Raw genomic sequence first — 21,659 nt, 5'->3', positions numbered from 1 at the left:
ATAACCTCCTCTAGGCAGAAAATTGAACGTTAATATATGATGAATTTATCTATTTTCCAGTGGTAATAGATGTGCACTAGGTTTATTTGTTTGCCTTAAACTATCATCCTTAAAAATAGTTTTAATATAGCTACGGTAACCTAATCTATTATGACTCCAACAAGTGACATTAAAATATCTATCACCATTTGATGGAATATCTAGAATTTGACCAAGAACCTCAAAGTCAAACTCGATCATTTTTTCTTTCACAAAGGATAAAATAGAACAAGCCGATCTATCAAAGCTAAAATTACTATAAAAATATTTAACTAGAGTAGGATATGTTGGCTTGTTCAATATAATTATAGAAAGCCAATCCATTCTTTCAAACAGAAATTTAATTTGAAAATCACCAACATCACTTAACTATTCTTCCCTCTATAGCTTCTCATTGAAAAAAATTTGATTGATAGTTTTTACCAGACTCAGAGTTCAAAAATAAATCCTCTTCATACTTATCCCAAGATTTTTGTTCCCTTTTTCCACTCGAGCTCTTTTTCCTTTTGAAATATTCCCACCTTTTCTTGAAGCCATGAGATTGATTCAAGCTGGAATATAGACACGAGGGGAGAGAGGGTTGGGGGGATTATCAAGGTTTTTTTGGATGCTTAGAGGGAAGGGGTTTGGGGGGTATTTAAAACCATGAAATCGCCATTTCAATTGGTGATTTCACTGAAATTGCTGGTCCAAGAAGCGATTTCACACTTGGACCGATGATTTCAATGAAATCACTATGTAGGAAGGCGATTTCACTTAACTCGCCATTTGGACTAATGAGTTCAGTGAACTCATCATTTCAACTGGCGATTTTTGAGGCCACGTCATATACTTGCATGGCTGTGAAATCATCATTTCAAGTGGTGATTTCATGCATGGACGGCAAATCCGGAAATAAATTCTGGACGATCGTACTTTTAAAAATATATAATTAAAAAATAAAAAATAAATCCGTGAACTTTGATATCAACCTGGTGTGGGCAATGAGATCTGGGCCAGATTTAAGCTAAATATTTGGGTGAGCTCAAACCCTTTTCAAATCTTTTTAGACTCAATAAAGAGAAAGGCATCCTTTTTGATGCACGCCTAATGAATTTGCATCCATCAGATTAGATTTTTTTTTCCCACATAATTAACAAGATTTTACAGTAAAGTTAAGCCAAATCATTACGAATTTGTAAGAAATAACATATTGCACTAACTAACATGACATTTGATATATGCAAGCTACTAGGGTTCATGAAGCTCATATCCTCCCTTGTTCTTGGAATCACTAGAGTGAAATTATTCCCCAGTCCATGCCAGTTGGTCCCAACAATCAGTGATTGGAGACTGGCCAATTTTATGCACTTGTACGAACTATAGTGGCTGAATAACAGAATTCTCCAGGTATTTTTAGAATTGGATGGGAACAAAAATTTTATGAACCAAGGACAGATGCAAGATAGATTTGCTGGTCTGATATGAGTTTTTGAACTTGGAATAACTAAGCATAAGCATGGAGTTAGTTCTTGTCATCATGACCTAAACTATAATTTTGGGGCAGCTTAAAATGGATCTGCTCGAATGTTCTTAGATAAAGTGCTCACCAAAAGCAATAGTGCAAAAACAATCTGTGTCATGATATGGAATTTCTATTTTTTGCTCATGCAGTTTCAACTATCATACAGTTCAGTTATAGAAAATTCTTACAGCATAGGAACATAAACTGATAGAGAACAATGGCCAGCTTTCATCTGACAGTGGAACAAGGTCTCACATGGCCTAAGGGATATGGAAAATTTATGGAGGCCTGCGATAATCATTCGGTATTCGTAAGTTTAGAAGCATGAGGACACGGACTCAAGTTCACTCCTAGCTGGTTGACTTCCAAATGTACTCTTCTTCTTGGATCCATTTTACATTCCCAGACGCAGGTTTGATTCTGATGATTGCACAAGTAATTAATAAATCATGACATGTAGGTGCAGTTACATTAAAACATCAAGTGCTGTACACACTGGCAAAACATGTAAATCATAATGAAGACCGAAACCAAGATCGACCACCTAATTTTATTGTAAAACTCTTGTTAAAGGATGTAATAATTTTATCAAAAAAAAGGCTGTAGTATTTAATCATCTTTTCTTTGGAGCAAATGGTGGAAATCAGATGTCATAATTTACCTTCACCAATAAGTTGTCATCCTTTTCATCAAAACACAAGAAAAGATAGAAAGAAAACGAGTGGTCATCATCATCATCATGTTCAAACATCAGCTCACAAACAATAACCCATGCATAAAATTAGTGGCTTAATTCCGATTCAGAAGATCTGCCGAGCTGCATGGATGCAACACAGAGAAGGAAAACCAATATAACATTCCTTCTTGTAATTCCATAACTGTAGGCATCACAAAAATGAAGGCAGTTTTTGCCACCACTCTAATGGCAAACCAGATGAATGGAGAAGCATTTTTTTTTCTTCTGCAAAGTGAATTTAAACATGAAGAGCATGTACTCGACTTCACTGCCATGAAGCCAACCTGAAACCTGTGGCTTGCATGCTAACATATTGCATATTTTAGAGGCCTCACTTGCTATCTTGGCATCAAACTAAAATATGTCTATGCTGATGCCATCTCTAAGGACCTCATAGGCATCTCTGCTCCTGGTTTTCTTCATGCCAGCAGTAACATGGAGCTTTGACCCCTCAGTTGTGATGCATGTCACTTTTACCCAAATCAGCACTTTTGTCTTCTTTCCTTCAACATTGGTCAGTTTTCCTTTCTCCAGATACCCAGTCACAGTGGTGAAGAATCGCAAGACAGAGGAATCCTTGTAACTGACCTCACATGCGGAGGGTATAAATACTGTAAGCTTCCTGGTCTATTCATTGAACTCGTAGTTGGTGGCATCCTTAGGGAAGAGGCCAATTGGCATATCATATTCCTGCAGTAGATCCGGCAATGGTTTCTGCATCCTTCCTGAAGAGACCATTTCTGCAGTGAGATAAAAGAAAAATGGATATGGGAAAACTAAATACTTGGTAGATGAGGTTTTGCTGCATCACAATATACTAGATTTATTCAACAGCAACATTGAACTGAAAGGAAAACTGTACAATATTTGGTTCATATTATTCTGACTTTTTTGTTCTTTACAAAGGTAAAAGTCAACTGAAGAGAGAACATGGATAACACATCTTAACCAAATACTGGAAATTGATGAATGGGAAAAAGAAGTTACGGAGATGGGAAGTGTACCTTTCATTTTATTGACCAGCCATTTTGCTCCCCCCTCGATACTGTTTGAAATTGACTGATTGCATCATGGAAAATGTTCATCAGTACAGAATCAAGAAGTTTTTGGTTAATGGAAGTACACAACAAGCAAAATTCAAGTAGCAAGAAGAGATCATAATAACAGAAGCAAGTACTCTTTTTAGAGCAAGAGTAGAAAGCAATATTACCATCCAAAACTATCATTATCTTGAAATCATAACATTCAACAAGCAAATGAATGACCAAGACTTTTTTCCCCTCATTCTGGATAACTAAAGGCTAAGTATTTTTCAAGCACGACACATAAAAAGGTATTCAGCTATAACAATTGTAATTATTCCGTAAGTTATTTTAGTTATTCAAGAATTCCATAAGCTACCAGCTGCAGGCAAGTTATTAGAGAATTCTCAACTTTGTTTTTCTCGGCCAAGCAATTGTCCAAATTATTCTTGAGCGGTCAAATGGATCGAGAACAACTCCACAATTGTTCACAACTTATTTAGGAAAAATTGATAAATTACAAATTAAGGATATAAATACGGCTGTTTTTTTTTTTTTTTAATATGAAAATCTATTTCCAAGCAACATTTATCATTTGTCTCATTGTGTTATGCTTGTTTTACATTACTAAAATGCACAGCTATGTTTACATATCCTTACACTTTGTTATTTTTGTCTGTTTTTTCTGCAAATTCCTTTTGCACTTTTGATGAATTCTCTGTATCTTTCCCTAATTTCAGATAATCACTCCTAAGCATGTTGCTTGTAAACTTCAAAATGTGACTGGCTAAATGCGTGATTTCAACCTTTCAACCATCATTCATGCACCATCTCTTTATTTAGTTTTCCTTTATCAAATGTTCTCTCAAAAAATGTCCACTTTAATCGGTCTTCTAAAGATTGGAAAATTTTTCAAGAATTTTTTTCTCAAAAAATAAGAATTTTTGTTATTTTAAAAGAAATTTCCATCCCAACCTGGAGAAACTTAATCAATTCTTCCGACAAGAAAGCCCATCCAGTCCTTATCATTAACATAAAAAACAAATCAAAAGACAAACAATGTCTAAATCGGTAAATGTGGATGCCATATATAGAGAGAAGCAAAAGGAGAAGCTCACATTGATCTCGTCTCCAACGGAGGAGAGCTCTTTGGTGGCTTTCTTATTGAACCAATACGTCCCCATCTTGTTCACCATCTGATCCATTCCTCTGTTCTCTCTTTTATCTCTCCAAATGGATGGAGGCTAACTATTATATTGGCCCTTCCTTTCTTCCCTCGTTGCTGCAATGAGTTTTGATGAGGATGGAAGGGCAAGGTATTCTTTCTGTGATGAACGACAAATTCAACGCAAACCCGATACAACGCAAACCTGTGATGATATCGCATTTGCCATTTATATGGCAGATCGACAGCTATGCTGTTCGGTTAGGATAGATGGGAAAAAACAGAATGGCAAATCCAAGATGGTGGATTTTAGGATGAGCTACCGTGGCTAAAACCAGTTGAGGGAAAGCAAAATAGCACATCACTTATTCTATTTTGGGTTCCACTTGATTTTGATAGATTTATACTTACATTCTTTGACTTTGACTGATGTAATGATGGTCAAAATACCTCACTAACCACCTTTGTTGTGACATCATTTTATTAGAGCGGTGCTTTTAATGTATGGGCTCTTTTGGCTAATTGAGCATTGCTCATCTCCTGAAAGTTTGTGAACCACTTTCTGGTTGAATTTTAATTGCTTGCCACGCCAAATCTGTTCTAGTTAAGCTCAATTTCACGTATCCACACCCAATTGGTGTGCATGCTTTTTTTTACTTTTTTGGTTGTAGGTCTATATCTGACCCTAATTGCTTCCCCATTTGATTTATAATCTGAAGCACTATACTAAAAGAACCAGAATCCTCTAATGTTTTCCTTTTATTTCTAAGCTCAGCACCAAGCATTTAGCCTTTGTCATTTGTTTGACTAGTTACTCTTTGATGCCGGTGGTGATGGGCTACCATTTTAATTGACTAGCAACACTTTGCAGATTCACCGCATATACTTTGATGTAAGAGAGAAACAAAAAGATTTTCACTTTTAAGAAACAATAACTATTCTTTTGTTGCGTCAAGGCTCCGGGATGAGCTGATCGCGTGGTGGAGGCATGTCGGTCGGGACGCCACGGGAGATCTGCAAAAGAAATCCACTCGCATCGGAGGGAGTGCTCCAGTGGGAGATTCTCCAATGCTTAAGTCAGCCAGAGTTTTGAGCACAATCGAAAGAGAGAGAGAATGCTAGTTTTGTGGGACATTGAGTGCATATCTTTTAGGGGGCCTCTCTTATTATCTTTATATAGAGGAGAGGTACCTGAGTTTGTTATGCCTAAACTCATAGGTTGTTAGGATAGAGGGTCTGCCCACTAATTAGATTACTAGTTGTGAGCAACAGACATGGCCACGTTCTAAGAGTTTGTTGGAAGATTCCAACTAATTGCTCACATGATCCAACTTGGTCGGTGCATTGAGGTTAGCTTGTGGTTGAGGTGTTGTCTCGTTCAGATCCACCTCAAGGTAGATCATGAGATCTTATCTTTTGTGGTCAGCGAGATACCGACCCGAAGGTTGGTGGAAGCTCGAGTCGGCATCGGTCAGGGGACTCCATACCTGTCATCGATGAGATGCCAACCCAAAGGTTAGCGGCACCCCGATCTGAGGGTCAGAAGGAAGCTACTGAGATCGCCTCATCATAGTGCTCCACGATGGATTCGGTGGTGCATGTTGTCACGTTTTATGTCAATGTTTCCACCAGTGTGAGGATGAGTCTTGATGACATCGGCTAAGGTGGCATGATTCTGTAACACTTATCCTTCATTTTCGAGTCTGAAGTGGTCACTTCGGATGAAGGAAGTTGTCTGTGAGAGAGATTCTCAGAGCTTATCTAAGTTGGTGAACCCGAGGTATTCGTTTTCTAGATGTGCATTGTTTCATAGAACTTGACTTCGATTTGACAAGCCGCTTCACGAATCACGCCTCTATTATTTTGGAGAGATTAGGCACTTTGTGAGTCTTGAAGTATTTATAAGGGACGAACAGCTCAAGGTAGATCATTATTTTAGCCTCAAAAGGCCAAAAGTTGACGGTTGTTGTCAAGTCACTCAGAGATGATTAAACGTCTTATGTCGCTCCCGAGAGAGTTAACCCTGGGGATTGCTCCTAGACCTATTACGACTTACCATGTGGCAGGTCGTGAGAAGTTTTCGAGCATTTTTTGTAGGTTGTTTGGGGGATCGAAGGGTCGTGAAGCCCGTCACTTTAGAGACAGCCATGTGGTGCGACCCGATTGCTTGATGGCCATGTAGCATCTGCATTGTTTTGGATCTATATAGATCATTTTTCAGATGGAATTCTGCCATCCTAATCACCCTTCCTATTGTAGTGCTCATTGGAGTCCCTTCTCCTTTTCAGCAGCCATGAACCGTTCAACATGGTCTGTAAAATGGGTGGTGAAGGAAAGGATGGCCGTATTTCGTGAGGAATCCTCATCTAAAAGGGTGAGGAGTGTAGAGCCGAGATGATTCTTTACCGCTGTTTAGGGGTTGTCTTACACTCCCCAGCCAAGCCAGGCTCTGACTCCTTTTGTGGGGCCTAGGATGAGCCCCTTCCATCCTGGTGGTAGTGGTGGAGCTTCCGACTCTTCCCTATAGATTTTCGATGTGGTCCGAGATTGCTGTATTGAGGACTTCAAGGCCTTAATGGAATATGAGGAGGAGATTATTAATTTTCCCACTACTGCCTTCGTCTAGGGCTTCGAAAAGTGCAAGACCTGCATGAAGTGAATGGCACCAAAATTGGACCTGAGGTATCTCCTTCCCAACAACAGTGATGAGAAAATTGGGGCATTCTCTTTGGATAAGGATTAGGCCCTCATCCTTTTTGTATTTGCTTTTCTGGTGCCTAAGCAGCTCTCAATAAAAAGTGTTAAGTTAATGAAAGAAAAGCAAATTATATTTACTTTACGTGAATGTTCATTCCCTTGATGATTGTTTGGTTTGCCAGTAGTTCATCCTTGAACTGACTTTTAGCTTAGATTTTGTCGAGTCATTTGTCAATTGGTCTTTGATCTTATCAGGTTATTTTCGAGACATTCACTTGTGGAGGTCTGAGCCTGGGCCAGGACATCCCCTTATTGTCAAAGTTTGGTCACTTTATCCAAGGGTTGTTCTCTTTGGATGTAGGCGATCTCTGAGATTATATTCCCCATCGATGTGGATTCCTAAAGTTTATCTCAACTGAGTTGGACAGAATCTACTGAGTCAATGGCTTTGATGATGTTCTTAGATCAGTTTCGAGGATCCCATTCATGAAGTTCCTAACTTGGGTCAGGATATCTCCTTATTATCATCGGATAACTTCCGGCTAATATTCGAAGGTCTTAGCCTAAGCCGAGATATCTTTGAGATTTGCTTGTGGAGGTTCTAACTTGAGTCAGGATATCCCTAATCGTTTGGTGCCTTGCTGACTATTATTTGGAGGTCTTAGTCTATGCTGTGATATCTCCAAGGGATCAGTCCATCGATTCAGTCATTGGGGTTCAGTTTGGTGCCTGAATGTCCTATAGTCTTTGTTGTCATTGTATTTAGCATTTTACCAAACACTTTTTCAGAGGCCTCGATTGAGAATGAGATATCTCTGACAGGTTATGCATCGAATGGTTGTGTACTTTCAGTTTTTAATATTTGTCACTTTCTTAGGCATTCAATGTTGGTTACTTTTCGACAGCGATAGCCCGTTGGAAAGGACAATTGAGACCCTTATTTTCAAGAGACATGGTCTTCTAGGCCTTTCACATGATGACGTCCATCGCTTAGTCAGAGAGGGTAGTTGGGGGTGCTCAGACTGAGTTCTCTATAAATAGGGCTTCACCTTAAGGCCTGAACCACTCCGGTTGTCTTCCATGATGTCGCCTTGCTCGGTGTTATGAGATCGTCATGGCATGCTTCTGACCAGGGAAGCCTTCCCACATTTCAGATCAGCCATAGTGCGCCTCAAAGGAGTATGCTGGTGGGCGATCTTTTTGGCATGGGAGGTATCGGGAGAACCTGTTGCTCAGCCTGCTGATTCAAGTCTTGCATCCTTCATCGAAAATCATGTCATCTTGATGTCTGGCTTGTGTTTGAGTGTAGTGACCAAGCTTGTGCCTTTTTCTTTTTTCTTTTATTGTACTGGATTTTGTTTGATTGAAGTTGTTCTTTAATAAGCTCGCATGAGACTTGAATAAAGTGTCCTTTTGTTGTGTCAGTCTGATGCCAGCATCGAACTACTGCTACTTTTTCTTTATTTCAGAGGGTCTTATATGAGACATCATCTAATGCAGATGTGGGGTCCTCGGAGGGTTTGCCCCTCTATTGTTGTCGTTGGTTGATCTCGATGACCAATCTCAATTGAATCTTCTAGTTGGTCATCTTGACAAGAAACTTGTATAGATTTTGTAAAGGTGTAATTTTATTGATAAGGGCAAAAATGGTTACATCTCTTACTGATAGTACATTCAAAGATTTTTGGAGTTCTACGTTCGAGGGATCTGAGTTTCATCGAGGGTCTTCAGCTTCTAGGCTCCAGGTAGAGGGATCTAAGTTTCATCGAGGGTCTCCAGCTTATAGGCTCCAGGTCGGGTGACTTCTGTACTCCTGTACAGTCCTTCCTAGTTTGGAGCCGACTTGCCTTGTTCCATAGGTTTGGACGCTTCAGCTCATCTCATGACATGGTCTCCAAGTTGAAAGGCTTTAGCCTTGATTCGCACTGTAGTAATGAGCTATGAATTGCAGTATGATGCCACCTTGATGTTGGGTTCTAGGGAGCGCAACGAAAGATGGATTTTGAAATTTTTTTTCTTAAAACTCAAGTCTTTCGATAATCTAAAATCCTAGGACCCCCTTAACCATGTAGTAAATAATAACTAATAGGTATAGAACTCATACCTATTAACTCGATGAAGAAAGGAAAGAAGCCGGTAATCGATTCCATGAGACCCCCAAGTGTGAGTCCTCCAACATTGATCCACACAGAAAGTTGATCAAAGAATTTCTCCGATAGAACCTTGTCTGTGAACTACTTCACCAATTGAGCCTCTTAGCCTAATCCGGATCAAGACCCCTCTCAGATGAACCCTTAATTTTTCTTCCTCACTCTCTCTATTCTCTAAATTACCTCCTACTCTCTTTCTAAGCTTTATTTTAAAATCAGCGGACTTGTCTTAATAGAAGAACTATGCCCTAACAAGACAAGAAAGAGAGAGGAATTGATTTTTGTCTGAGAGTTTGAGTGCCTTGGACTCTCAGAACGAGTCCTATTTATAAGAGTAGAAGAGGCACAGAAAAAGGCTTAGATATGTCTTTTCATATGTCCCTCAAATCAGTATATCAAAAAATTAAGATACTTATTTGAGAAGGACTCTTAATTTTTAAACACGTTGATTCAGGTTCTGCTCGCATCCGTCTACAATCGGATAAGCTTTCAATGTATTTTTTTAAATCAAAAAATTTTTGATTTTACCACTTGGAAAGGTCTTTGAATGAGGCTTCTGATGGCTCAAATTTTGAGCATGACTATATCCCAATGAGAAGGAATTTTGGTGTGAAGTTGTGACTCCTCACGTTACTTCAACCAGAATGCGTCAAGAAATAAGGGGTATTTGACACCCCATCTAGCCATGGCAAATTTTAAAGTTTGTACCACCCAGATAGAGGGCTGAGAGGGCTCCACATAGGTCTTGATTTTAGATTAAAAAAATTTTTAAAACCTCTTAACCGAACCAAACAATCTAGCATATAAATTTTATGGCATCCCATCAATGTTTGGCATCCATTCAAAACTCCAAGCCAAAATAAAAATTAAATCCTGATCTTATTAGAATTCAAAGAATGTGGAAGGCATCCTTATCTATCTGAGATTTATTAAAAATAAGTGATTAACATGTAGAAGGACTTTTGGTCCTTTTGCACATAACTTTTATTTTATCGCACAAATGTGGCGCGTCTAGAGTCCAAGCCCCTTTGGACTTTGTGATATGGGCGTGGATAAGGCTTGGAGACGCCCAAACTTGGCTATCCTTTTTAGGCTCGATCCAATCAGAATCCTAAATAAATAGATAAGCCCAACTAAATAAAGTTTAAGTCAAATCTAATTTGACTAGGAGCTTGAGTTAGCCAACAAGTGCTAGCTTGTTAATTAGTCACCCAAATAGATTCAATTGACCCATAAAATAAATCCAATTGATTCTTTGATCAATTTCTTGATGTATGTGACCCATTGAGTTTTGCATCTAGCTAACAGTAGATCTAGGTGCATATTGACTAAGTTAGATTAGAGCCGATATAATTAATTTAGGTCAAATCGTATGCCGACTCAAGTTGTCCAATTAGAATTCTTTCTAATTAACTCATGAATTAAACTCTTTAAATTATGAAAACCTATATGATAAGATTAACATCTAGCAACATATCATGCTTACCTAGAAGATATAAAATTCGATAAAAATTTTAAAAATATCCTTCAGTGATAAGTTACCGTGCAATTCAATCTTTCGATTAATCTTCATCTCGAATAAGCGATGGGTATGGAATTAAGTCAAACCCTAATACTTATTCATGTGGATCTCATCTTGCTAATAAAAACTCAATTAAAGAAGCATTAAAAATTATTTTTAATCTTCTTCTACTTTGATCAAAGACTTTCTGAGTCATCATTTGATGAGATAGCTTAGGATGACAACTCCTCTTATCAGGAGTGATCGATTTCTTGTTAACTGAACTCATAATCTTTATACACAATTTACCATAGCCAGAACACCCCATTCATGACTTAGTCATGAGTTAGTATAAACCAAAATATGGGTTCATATGAATAAGATCTTATAGTGGTCTCAGATTTAAAGACCAGTTACACAACTCCCATTTAGAGAACCTTCTTTTGACATGTAAGTAAGGGTTCCATAAGAAGTTCTCTTTTAGTAGGTCAATTTAGTAAACTCATTACCTAATGAGCATCCACATCCTTTTATTAGTGTCTTACACAAGTGGCTTGTAAGATTAGCCACCCTTTCCATGGAGCATATATAGAAGTGCCAGTCTATTTGGAGTATTGATCTCCAACTCAATACTCCTATGACTAGAAATAATTTTAGATTAAGATTTTAAGATTTCAGATCTTACAGGCATGACCACTTCATGACCCCAAAACTATTATCTTAATCTATGGAATTCATCATTATCTTTTAAATATAGAAAGACACGGCTGTAAATGATGAATCAAAGAATGTCTTTATTAATATATAAATGTCAATACATGAGTTGGAGTTTTACAAAGATAAGTACCATCGAAATACAAATTCTATTGATTTGAGGACACCTATCTTTCATTCTCTCACTTGCACTAAAGCCAATTGCCTCTATATTTTAAATCGATATTATCAAAATGATGATCAAATAGCTGTAATGATAAGACTTTAGTGAATGGATCTGCTATATTATTTTTTGTTTCAATCCGTTCAATAGATACATCTTATCTCTCGATAATCTCTCAAACGAGATAACAATATCTGAGGATATGCTTAGATCTGTGGTGAAATCTTGGCTCCTTTGTTTGAACAACGGCTCCAGTGTTATTATAATAAAGTGGTACTAATCATTCAATTTTAGAAATCACTCCTAACTCGATGATAAATTTCTTCATCTAGACAGCTTTCTTGACAGCTTCACAAGCAGTGATGTATTTTGCTTCAATGTTGAGTCAGCTATGGTTTGCTATTTAAAACTCTTCCAACTCACTGCTCCTCCATTTAAGGTAAAGATGTATCCAGATATTGATTTGTTATTATCTGGATCAGACTGAAAACTAAAATCAGTATATCCTTGAGTTTTTACTCTGATCCTCCATAGATTAGAAAAATATCTTTAGTCCTTCTCAGGTACTTAAGAATATTCTTTACAGCTTTTTAATGTTCTTCTCTTGGATTGTCTTAAAATCTACTGGCTATATCTAAAGAATAAGCCACATCATGTTAGAATTTGAGGTTTGAGACATGCATGTGTGTTTCAAAATTTTATTTTTTAAACATCATAATGGAATATAAAATTAAAATACTTTTAATCTGAATCATGTATGTATAAAAATATAAAACCATAAGGATTTAGTTCATGTGCTGAAATTGACATATGCTGAAATTCAGATTGTAATCAAATCACATACCAGTTTCACAATCCTTTTCTTCAAATCTGAATTTGAAAGAGAAGAAGTTTTCTTCTAGCCATATAAGTGTCTGGCCTCTATGGATATCCACTCAGGATCAGCCTGGAATAATCCTCTTCAAGTTAAATTTTTTTCTCTAAGAAAATTTAGCTTGCTGAATCTAAACGAAGCTAGGGTCGCAATCAACACTTGATCTCTTTTCTTGATCTTCTTCTTCTTTTCTTCTCTTACCTTTCTCCCTTGCTTTGTGCTGCTACCAAACAACAGGAATCAGTAAGGAGGGGATGCCCAACTGCTATGGCATGGAAGAGAAGTGGGATGCCCCAAAGGGTGGGGCGTGTGGGATGCCAAGGAGAGAGGAGAAGAGAGAGGAAGAGAGGGTGTGGGGTTCTCCAAAGGTGGCATGGGGCTGCTGCTTGGATGCTCTAGGGACCTTAGGAAATCATGTATGTATAAAAATATAAAACCATAAGGATCTAGTTCATGTGCTGAAATTGACATATGTTGAAATTCAGATTGTAATCAAATCACATACTTGTTTCACAATCTTTTTCTTCAAATCTGGATTTGAAAGAGAAGAGATTTTCTTCTAGCCGTATAAGTGTCCGACCTCTACGGATATCTACTCAGGATCAGCTTGGAATAATCCTCTTCAAGTTAAATTTTTTTCTCTAAGAAAATTCAGCTTGCTAAATCTAAACGAAGCTAGGGTCGCAATCAACACTTGATCTCTTTTCTTGATCTTCTTCTTCTTTTCTTCTCTTACCTTTCTCCCTTGTTTTGTGCTGCTACCAAACAACAGGAATCAGTAAGGAGGAGATGCCCAACTGCTATGGCATGGAAGAGAAGTGGGATGCCCCAAAGGGTGGGGCGTGTGGGATGCCAAGGAGAGAGGAGAAGAGAGAGGAAGAGAGGGCGTGGGGTTCTCCAAAGGTGGCGTGGGGCTGCTGCTTGGATGCTCTAGGGACCTTAGGACAGGTTCTTTTAAATAGGCATGAGAATTGAATCCTATTCAATCTCATAATACGAGTCTGACTTGCATTAGGTTTCTTAATAACTTAAGTTATTCAACTTACATTAGGAATCCTATTAGGTGCCAACTCTTGGAGCCCTTGCACCCATTATTTCACACCCTCTTCTGTACCTATGGGATGCCCCATATGAAATCAAAAGACCCTCTAATCATGGGACATGCCCAACTTGATCCAATTAAGGTGATGCCCCATAATAACTATCAAGAAAATTAATTAGAAACTTGCACCCTAAATTCAATTGATCTAAAATCTTAGACACCCAACAATTAGAATTCAATGAATCTAATTCATTTGGATTATTAGCAGGTAATTAAATTTAAATTATCTTATCAAATAAGAAAGCCCAACGGAAAGAAAAAATTGGATCCAACCATGTGCAAGCGAGGTTATCTTGAATCCAATCGGATTTCTCTAAACCGACTTGATACTTCATAAGCTTAATTGCTTATTTCAGGTCTAATCCCTTTGTTGTATGACCCGATAGATTTAATTCTATCTGGTAGTGAGATATACAATGATCTCTATCAAAGTATCATTGAAACTCTTTTTAATAGATCGAAATAATTTTACTCTAACTCATCAAAGATTGTCGATCCAAAACAATCCTAGTGAGCTCTCACAATCCATCAGTGACACCTAACAGTATGTAGTGGCAACCCAGTAGAATCGAAAAGAACCTCAAGATATAGTTAACAAGTGATTTAGTCCCTCTATCATGAGTTCCGACTAGATGGTAGGTCATGGATAAATCGTCAAACCTCAACATCAGTCATATGATAGATTCGATCAGTTCAAATCCAATTATGATTTCTATAAAAAAAAATTTTCATCAATCACACTACTATGACCATAGATTCTCAGACTTAGCCTTTCAAATCTCATAGGACTACTCCTCTCTATCAAGATTGATAGATCTCATCTTGATGCGCACTCTACTCCTACAATGGACCAACTGTCGCTAATATTTACTACAAAGGCTCATTGAGAATCATGTTAATGTATCAGTCAAACTCCAGCAGTCTCACTGCGAGCAGTAGTACAATCTCTAATCAAAGAACTAGTCACACAACTACAGCATCGAGTCAATCACTGATAAATGAATAGAAATCCAAGTGATCTCTCATATGGTCACACTCAATACCAGTTGTTCTCTAACAACTACCCGCACTCATCATCCAGTATCTCTACACTGTAGACTAGAGACTCGTCTATCTCAAAAGAAGCGATCTGTACGTCGGTTTATCCAGATCGATCACCATCCTCATGATGATTCTATAATCGAAAGTATTTAAAAATTAAATATTTATCTCTAATTCTCAACTCTTTAAGAATAAGTATCGAAAGCTAATTTTATGGACGATTCAAGGACACATCACACTTGAATAAAAAATAAACTTATCCTTTTATTGATTATATCAATGTATTAAGTATAAAATTATATCCTAGATTTATTATAATATGTCAGTCATATTGACTTCTAGGACATACATGTAACAATCTCTCACTTGTACTAAGGTCGATTGGCCACTAATCTAAGTCCTATCTTCTTAAGGTGGACTTTAATTTTTGGTTAGCTCAATTGCTTTGTCAGCGGATCTGCCACATTGTCTGCGGAGTCTACTCTTCTCACCTCGATAAATTTCTTTTCAAAATAGTCACATATAGTGCTGCTCTATGTGCTTGGGCTTCTGGTAAGACCTTGGCTCCTTAGTAACAGCTATGGTGCCATTGTCTTTGCAGTGCTATGTCATGATATCTAATGGCATGACATCCAGTTCTACAACTAACATCAGAACCAGAATTCATCCTACACATCTATAGCATACTCAGCCTTCACTGTTCGATTACTTGAAACCCTTCCAATATATTGAACAAGAATACAATATGATGTAGACATTTTATCATCAGTATAAGACGTGAAGTCTGAGTCAGTATATCCCTCGATCGTAACTTTAAATCTTCTCCAAAGATCAAAAATAAATTCTTAGTGCTTTTTAAATACTTAAGGATATTTTTCACAGCTATCTAGTGCTCCTTGCCTAGATTTGACTGATACCTGCTCGTGACACTTACAACAAGGACAATATCAGGTCGAGTACATAGCATGACATACATGAGGCTTCCTATGGCTGAGACATAAGGAATCCTACACATGTGCTGAACTTTCTCAAATATGGTCAGATACATCATCTTGAAAAGATTAATACCATACCAAAAAGGTAAAAGTCCTCTTTTAGAGTTTTTTATGCTGAACCTCTTCAGTATCTTTTTTATGTACAGCTTTTGTGATAGACCTAACATCCGTTTAGGTCTATCCCTATAGACCTTTATTCTGAGAATATGGGATGCTTTTTCTAGATCTTTCATGGAGAATTCTTTATACAACCATCTTTTGATCATGGTCAGCATGGGAATATCATTCCCGATGAGGAGAATATCATCCACGTATAATATGAGGAATGTTATCGCACTCTCACTGACTTTTTTATATACACATGATTTCTCTTCATTTTTTATGAAATCAAATGATTTGATTATCTCATCAAAATGATGATTCCAACTCTAAGAAGCTTGCTTTAATCTGTATATGGATTTTTGCAGCTTGCAAACTTTATGATCACCATCACCAGATGTCAAATCCATAGGCTGCTCTATATAGATATCTTCTTCAAAATATCCATTCAAGAAAGTAGTTTTCACATCCATCTGTAAGATTTCATAATCATAGTAAGCTGCAACAGCAAGCAGACTGCGAATGGATTCAGCATGGCTGCGGACGAGAAGATTTTTTGATAGTCAATGCCCTAGCACTGACTATAACCTTTAGCCACAAGCCCAGCTTTATAGGTCTCTATCTTACCATTGGTACCTATTTTTCTTTTATAAATTTATTTACATCCAATGGTTACAATACCCTCAGGTGGATCTACTAAGGTCAATACTTGGTTCGAGTGCATCGAGTCAATTTCTGACTTCATCGCATCTAACCATTTCTCAGAATCGATGGCAGACATCGCCTCGTCAAAGGTATTAGGATCATCACCATGATCTCTATCTCCCATAAGAAATATTTTCTTTACTTCCTCCATAAGCATACCCATGTACCTTTCAGGAGGTTGGGAGACCCTGCTAGGTCTACGAGGTGGTTGAGGAACGTCAACTACTAGCTCATGAATAATGAGTTTCTGAGGATCTATAGCTCTTTGTTCTTCAGAGACCTTCTCTTCAAGCTCAACTAACCTCCCACTGTCACCATCTTGAATAAACTATTTTTTTAAAAATATGGCATTCCGACTCACAATCATATTATGGTCTTGTGAAAAGTAGAAGTAGTATCCCATGAATTCTTTAGGATATCCTATGAAACGAGCTATAATAGATTTATCCTTTAACATATCCGTCATCTATCTCTTGACATAGGTCGGACATCCCCAAATCTTAAGATAACCTAGACTCGACTTCTTACTTAATCATATCTCATACGGTGTAGTAGGAACGGACTTTGATGGAACCCTATTCAATAGGTGAATGGTGGTTAACAAGACATGTCCCCAAAGATATAAGGGTAGATCAGTGAAGCTCATCATGAACCTGACCATATCCAATAGGATTTTGTTCCTCCTTTCGGATATCCCATTGAGTTGAGGTGTTTCGGGAGGCATCCATTGAGAGACTATGACGTTATCCTTAAAATATCTCAAAAATTTTTGACTAAGGTATTTACCTCCTCGATCAGATTGAAGGATCTTAATGGATTTACCAGTTTATTTTTTTACCTCATGTCTAAATTTCTTAAACCTTTCAAAGACCTCAGACTTGTGTTTCATCAGTTACACATATCCATACCTAGACAAATCATCGACAAAGATAATGGAGTAGCTATAACTACTCCTGGCCTGCACATCAAATGACCAATACACATCGGTGTGTACCAAGGCAAGTAACTCAATGGCCTTTTTCTCATGTCCTATAAAGGGTAACATGATCATTTTTCTTTGAAGACAAGATTCACAAGCTGCATATGACTCTGGATTAAGAGAGCCAAGGATCTTATCCTTTTTCAGTCTGTTTATCATGTCCTCTCTAATATAGCCTAGTCTATGGTGCCACAAGTACTTCTGGTTAATTTCATCTCTGAGTTTCTTTTGGCTTACGGCACTCACTACTTGCTCGTTTAAGTTCACATTCGCATCAACATGCAAGTGATGAAGACTGTAAATTAAAAGACCTCATGCAATCAATTTATTTTATAAATAAATAGAATAAAAATTTTTATTGAAACTAATCTCAAAATCTTCTTATATTAAATTAAAATTATAAGATATTTGAAATAAAAAAAAGTACATCAATAAGTCATTAAACATTGACATCTGGAGAACGAGCTGGGGATGGAGAGTGCTCGATGGAGCTCAGATCGATTTGCTACTACCTCATCAGCTGTATCGTCTGCTCCATCTATGCCATTATCTGGATCTGAAAGCACTGATAGTCGTCGATACATCCGCTCCATCATTATTGTCTCGTCCGATTCGCGACATTCTGAATACATCTTCTCTGTACAGTTATCAGTCAAATTAGTAGATAATAAATTTAATTTAAGAATAAATGATTCAATAATTAAACTCAAAAAAAAAATTTGGATATCTCCAATGCTCTAGAGTGAGGTTCTTCGATAGATCTCACCCTCGCCTCACTACTAGTGGAGACTGATCTAAAACAATAATAAATAAATTATTAATATGATAGTTATTCAAATTAAAAAAATTAAATTTTATTATATAAAAATAATAATAATACCACTCGAACTCACTTCACTCGAATCCATCTCATTGGGACCTGCCAGTGTAGGACCTTCTGATGATGGAACTGGTGCAGCAGTAGAAATCGATGAAGGCACCTCAGTCTTTGAGGTAGACAGCGAACACGAACGTCGTCGTCTATCTCCTAGTACCATACCTATAATTCTTGATATATAAATAAATATAATATTTAATAATAATAACAAAAACTATAAATAGTTGAGCATGTAATAAATATAAAATAAACTTATGTAATAAATATAAAATAAACTATGAGCAGTTGAGCATGCAAAATAATATTAACGTAAAATAATAACACGAAACATAATCCTGAGGACTCGATGGTTTTTTATTTTTTTCTAAAATATTTTTAACCTAAATTTTATTTTATAATTTTTTATTTTTTTAAAAATATTTTTTATCTAAAAATATTTTTTTTCTAAATAATTTTTTCTCTGAACGAGCTTCGGAGTTGGCCTCCCATGGCCCCTACTCCCATGATGCCGGTGCTGTCACACACCCCGTACCATCGGTACTCGGCCCCCGCGACCCCCGCTCCCATGGCGACGGTGCTGGTGCTATCACACACCCCACGCCGCTAGGACTTGGCCTCCCACGGCCTCCACTCCCATGGTGCTGGCACTGTCACAGACCCTACGCCATCCGGATCAGATCTCGATCTGGATCCCAATCTAAATCGAGGTCTCGACCCAGATTCCGACCTCGATTCAATTCGGATCGTGATTCAGATTTTATTTTTATTAATCAAATAATAAAATACTTGATTAATTTTTTTTTTTTATTTTCTTTCTCTTTTTTTTTATTTTTTTTTCTTTTTTTTCTTTTTTCTCCTCCTTTCTCTCTTCCCTTCCTCCCTCCCCATCGTGCAAACCCCTTCCCACTGTCGCCCCCTCCCCGGCCCCATCTTCACCGACGACAGTCTCCCAGGCTCCATCTTCATCACTACCGACCGCCCCCTTCCCGACCCCATCCCTCCCCCCATCCTATCCCACGTGCCTACGTCCCAAACCCCCTCCTCGCTGGCCGACTGTTGGGAATAGTATCCCAAAGCCAATCGTCAGCCTGTTGACAGTTGTGCTCATTTTTGTATATGTACATGAATTATGAATTAATAAAAATTATTTTAATATTTTTTATCATAAAATATTTCATCTTCTAATGAACTCCTATGTTGTGGTGAAGTCCTTAGGATTATTTAGACTCGACAAAGGAGGATTTGTCGTTTAGTCCTTAAATCTGTTCACGACCAAATGATACGTTGTTACCAAGAATGACAACGTTTATCAAGCATAGGTCATTGTGTGCTATATAGGTTGGTTGTCCTCTTAACCAATGAGTATGGAGACACTGTTATGGCATACAGGTGAGATGTAAGGGTACATCAGCACTGAACGTGACCAACTCCGGAGCTATTTCTGCTGTCAAGATTTACTCCGATGGAATATGAGTATAAATATCCCTCCGATCTGAGACCGCCACGATGACTTGCAAGCAATTCACTACACTTAGGCACTGGGCTACCTGAATTTTTAATTCAGTGACGGAAGGCTACTGGGTGTAGTCAAGTACTTGACTTGTCGGTGCGTGTGTCAAGATGGGATTGACCACTCTAGTTTAGGAGCTGTGTACAGTCGTGTTTCAATTTAGCAAAATCTTGGCCAGGGTAGTCCTTGTGAGGAGTCACAGGACTGTTTGAGTTGAGCACGATTCGGATGATCTGATCAGGGTTGACAGTTTAACCCTGAGTCATCCTAAACACAGGGGTCAAAAGGATGAATTATACAGTAACCATATTCATGTAGGTTCTGAGTGTTGTGATTGCGACTCTTCGACCTATCCGAATGTGGGGTACCATTGCTAGATGGTCACTTTGATTAGTACAGGAATTGGTTCCTGTGCTACCGGCTTAGGTTCGAACCTGCGGGGTCACACACATTAGAGGTTTCTATCTGATCTGATGGCGATGTAGAATCCTATATATTTGGGACTCAGTGATCGAGAATCAGGATTCTCTAATCACGAGTTCCACACATTATGGGTACCGAGGTCAAGAGTCTCACTGGTTGGGACTTTTCGATCAGGGTTATATATCGATGAATTCTAATGCCCGATTGCCCATCGGTAATCATGTAATAGGATCTTAGATCTAGGGATTCTCTGATTTTAGAAAATAAATTTTGATTTATTTTAGTCTTCCACTGTATGATTTTGCATAAAGTATTTATGAGAGGTTTTATTAGTGATTTGATCACTAATTAACTCAATTTGATGGAGTAATTATTTTTGGATCAAGTCCAATTGAATTGGATTCAGTTGGGTTTGACCCGATTAGGTTAAGAGTTGACCTAATCGTCGAGATGGTTTGGTCCCTGATTTGATCAGGGGTTGGGCTTAATCAATTCCTGATTTGATTAGAATTTTATTGAGCCTAATTAAGCCTAATTTAGTTGGATTTAAATTAGTCTAATTGGACCTAACTTATTTGGTTCAATTAGGTTGGTTTAAATAATTAAACCACCTTGACCCAATCTCCATGCGCCACCTCACTTCCATTGCACCCATTTGAATTCATGAGAAGAAACTTCTCATGAATTTTTTTCTCATGTCAAGCCCTCTCCACATCCCACTTTAATGTGCCATTTGAATGGATAAGGATGATTGGTTGGCCATTCAAATTCAAAATAAAGTTTGAATTTGAATGGGCAATCAATCTTTGCACCTTATCCCTTTTTTTATGTCCCATTTATTACATGAGAAAAGATTTCTTATGAAATCACTCCATGCACAATTTAAGCCATGCCTCACACCTTTAGTGGATAAGGGATGAGTTGGTGTCCATTTAAATTCAAAATTTGATTTGAATTCAAAAGTGTAATTACTCATATTTATCCTTTCTTTTGGATAAGACGTTTGACGTTGTTATAAAAGGAGGTGAAGAGTAGGACGTGCAAGAAGAAGATTTTTAAAGAAAAATTTTTGGGCGTGAGAAGTCTTGTGCATGAGAGGAAAGTCCAAATCCTTCCAAGAGAAAAAGAAAGAAAAGAAAGAAAAGTGGGTGCAAGGTTTTCGATGAGTTTCCTAGAGTTTAGCCTGGGGTTCGGGAAGTGAGAAAGTGAGCTATGAGTGTCGTGAGCCCACAAAATCTTAGGAAGATCTTCAACATCCTCTCAAGCATGTCTGTTGATGATCCAGAGTATTCAAAAAATTGACAGACATCGATCGAAGGAGTTCGATCAGCATCGGCCATCAAAAAGGCTCTACAACGAGCTA

At 37.8% G+C, this 21,659-nt stretch overlaps 1 protein-coding gene across 2 annotated transcripts; it reads right to left on the bottom strand.

Annotated features, from left to right (window-relative positions):
• Window positions 1-2,386: 2,386 nt before the first annotated feature.
• Window positions 2,387-4,779, bottom strand: LOC140852069 (uncharacterized protein At5g01610-like). Of its 2 annotated transcripts, none has more exons than XM_073244802.1 (3): window positions 4,420-4,779; window positions 3,284-3,338; window positions 2,387-3,019 (listed from the first exon to the last, which is right to left on the bottom strand). In XM_073244802.1, the coding sequence occupies exons 1-3, from the start codon at window positions 4,504-4,506 to the stop codon at window positions 2,907-2,909; spliced, it is 255 nt and encodes an 84-aa protein (XP_073100903.1). In that variant the 5' UTR covers window positions 4,507-4,779; the 3' UTR covers window positions 2,387-2,906. The 2 variants fall into 2 exon arrangements, with proteins under 2 accessions (XP_073100903.1, XP_073100904.1); XM_073244803.1 differs by having other exon boundaries at window positions 2,387-3,004.
• Between the last annotated feature and the right edge of the window lie 16,880 nt (window positions 4,780-21,659).

The sequence above is a fragment of the Elaeis guineensis genome, chromosome 10, assembly GCF_000442705.2.
Source record: "Elaeis guineensis isolate ETL-2024a chromosome 10, EG11, whole genome shotgun sequence".
Lineage (NCBI taxonomy): Eukaryota > Viridiplantae > Streptophyta > Magnoliopsida > Arecales > Arecaceae > Elaeis > Elaeis guineensis.
The sequence above is the reverse complement of the archived record's forward strand: the minus strand, read 5'-3'. Positions and strand labels throughout refer to the sequence as shown.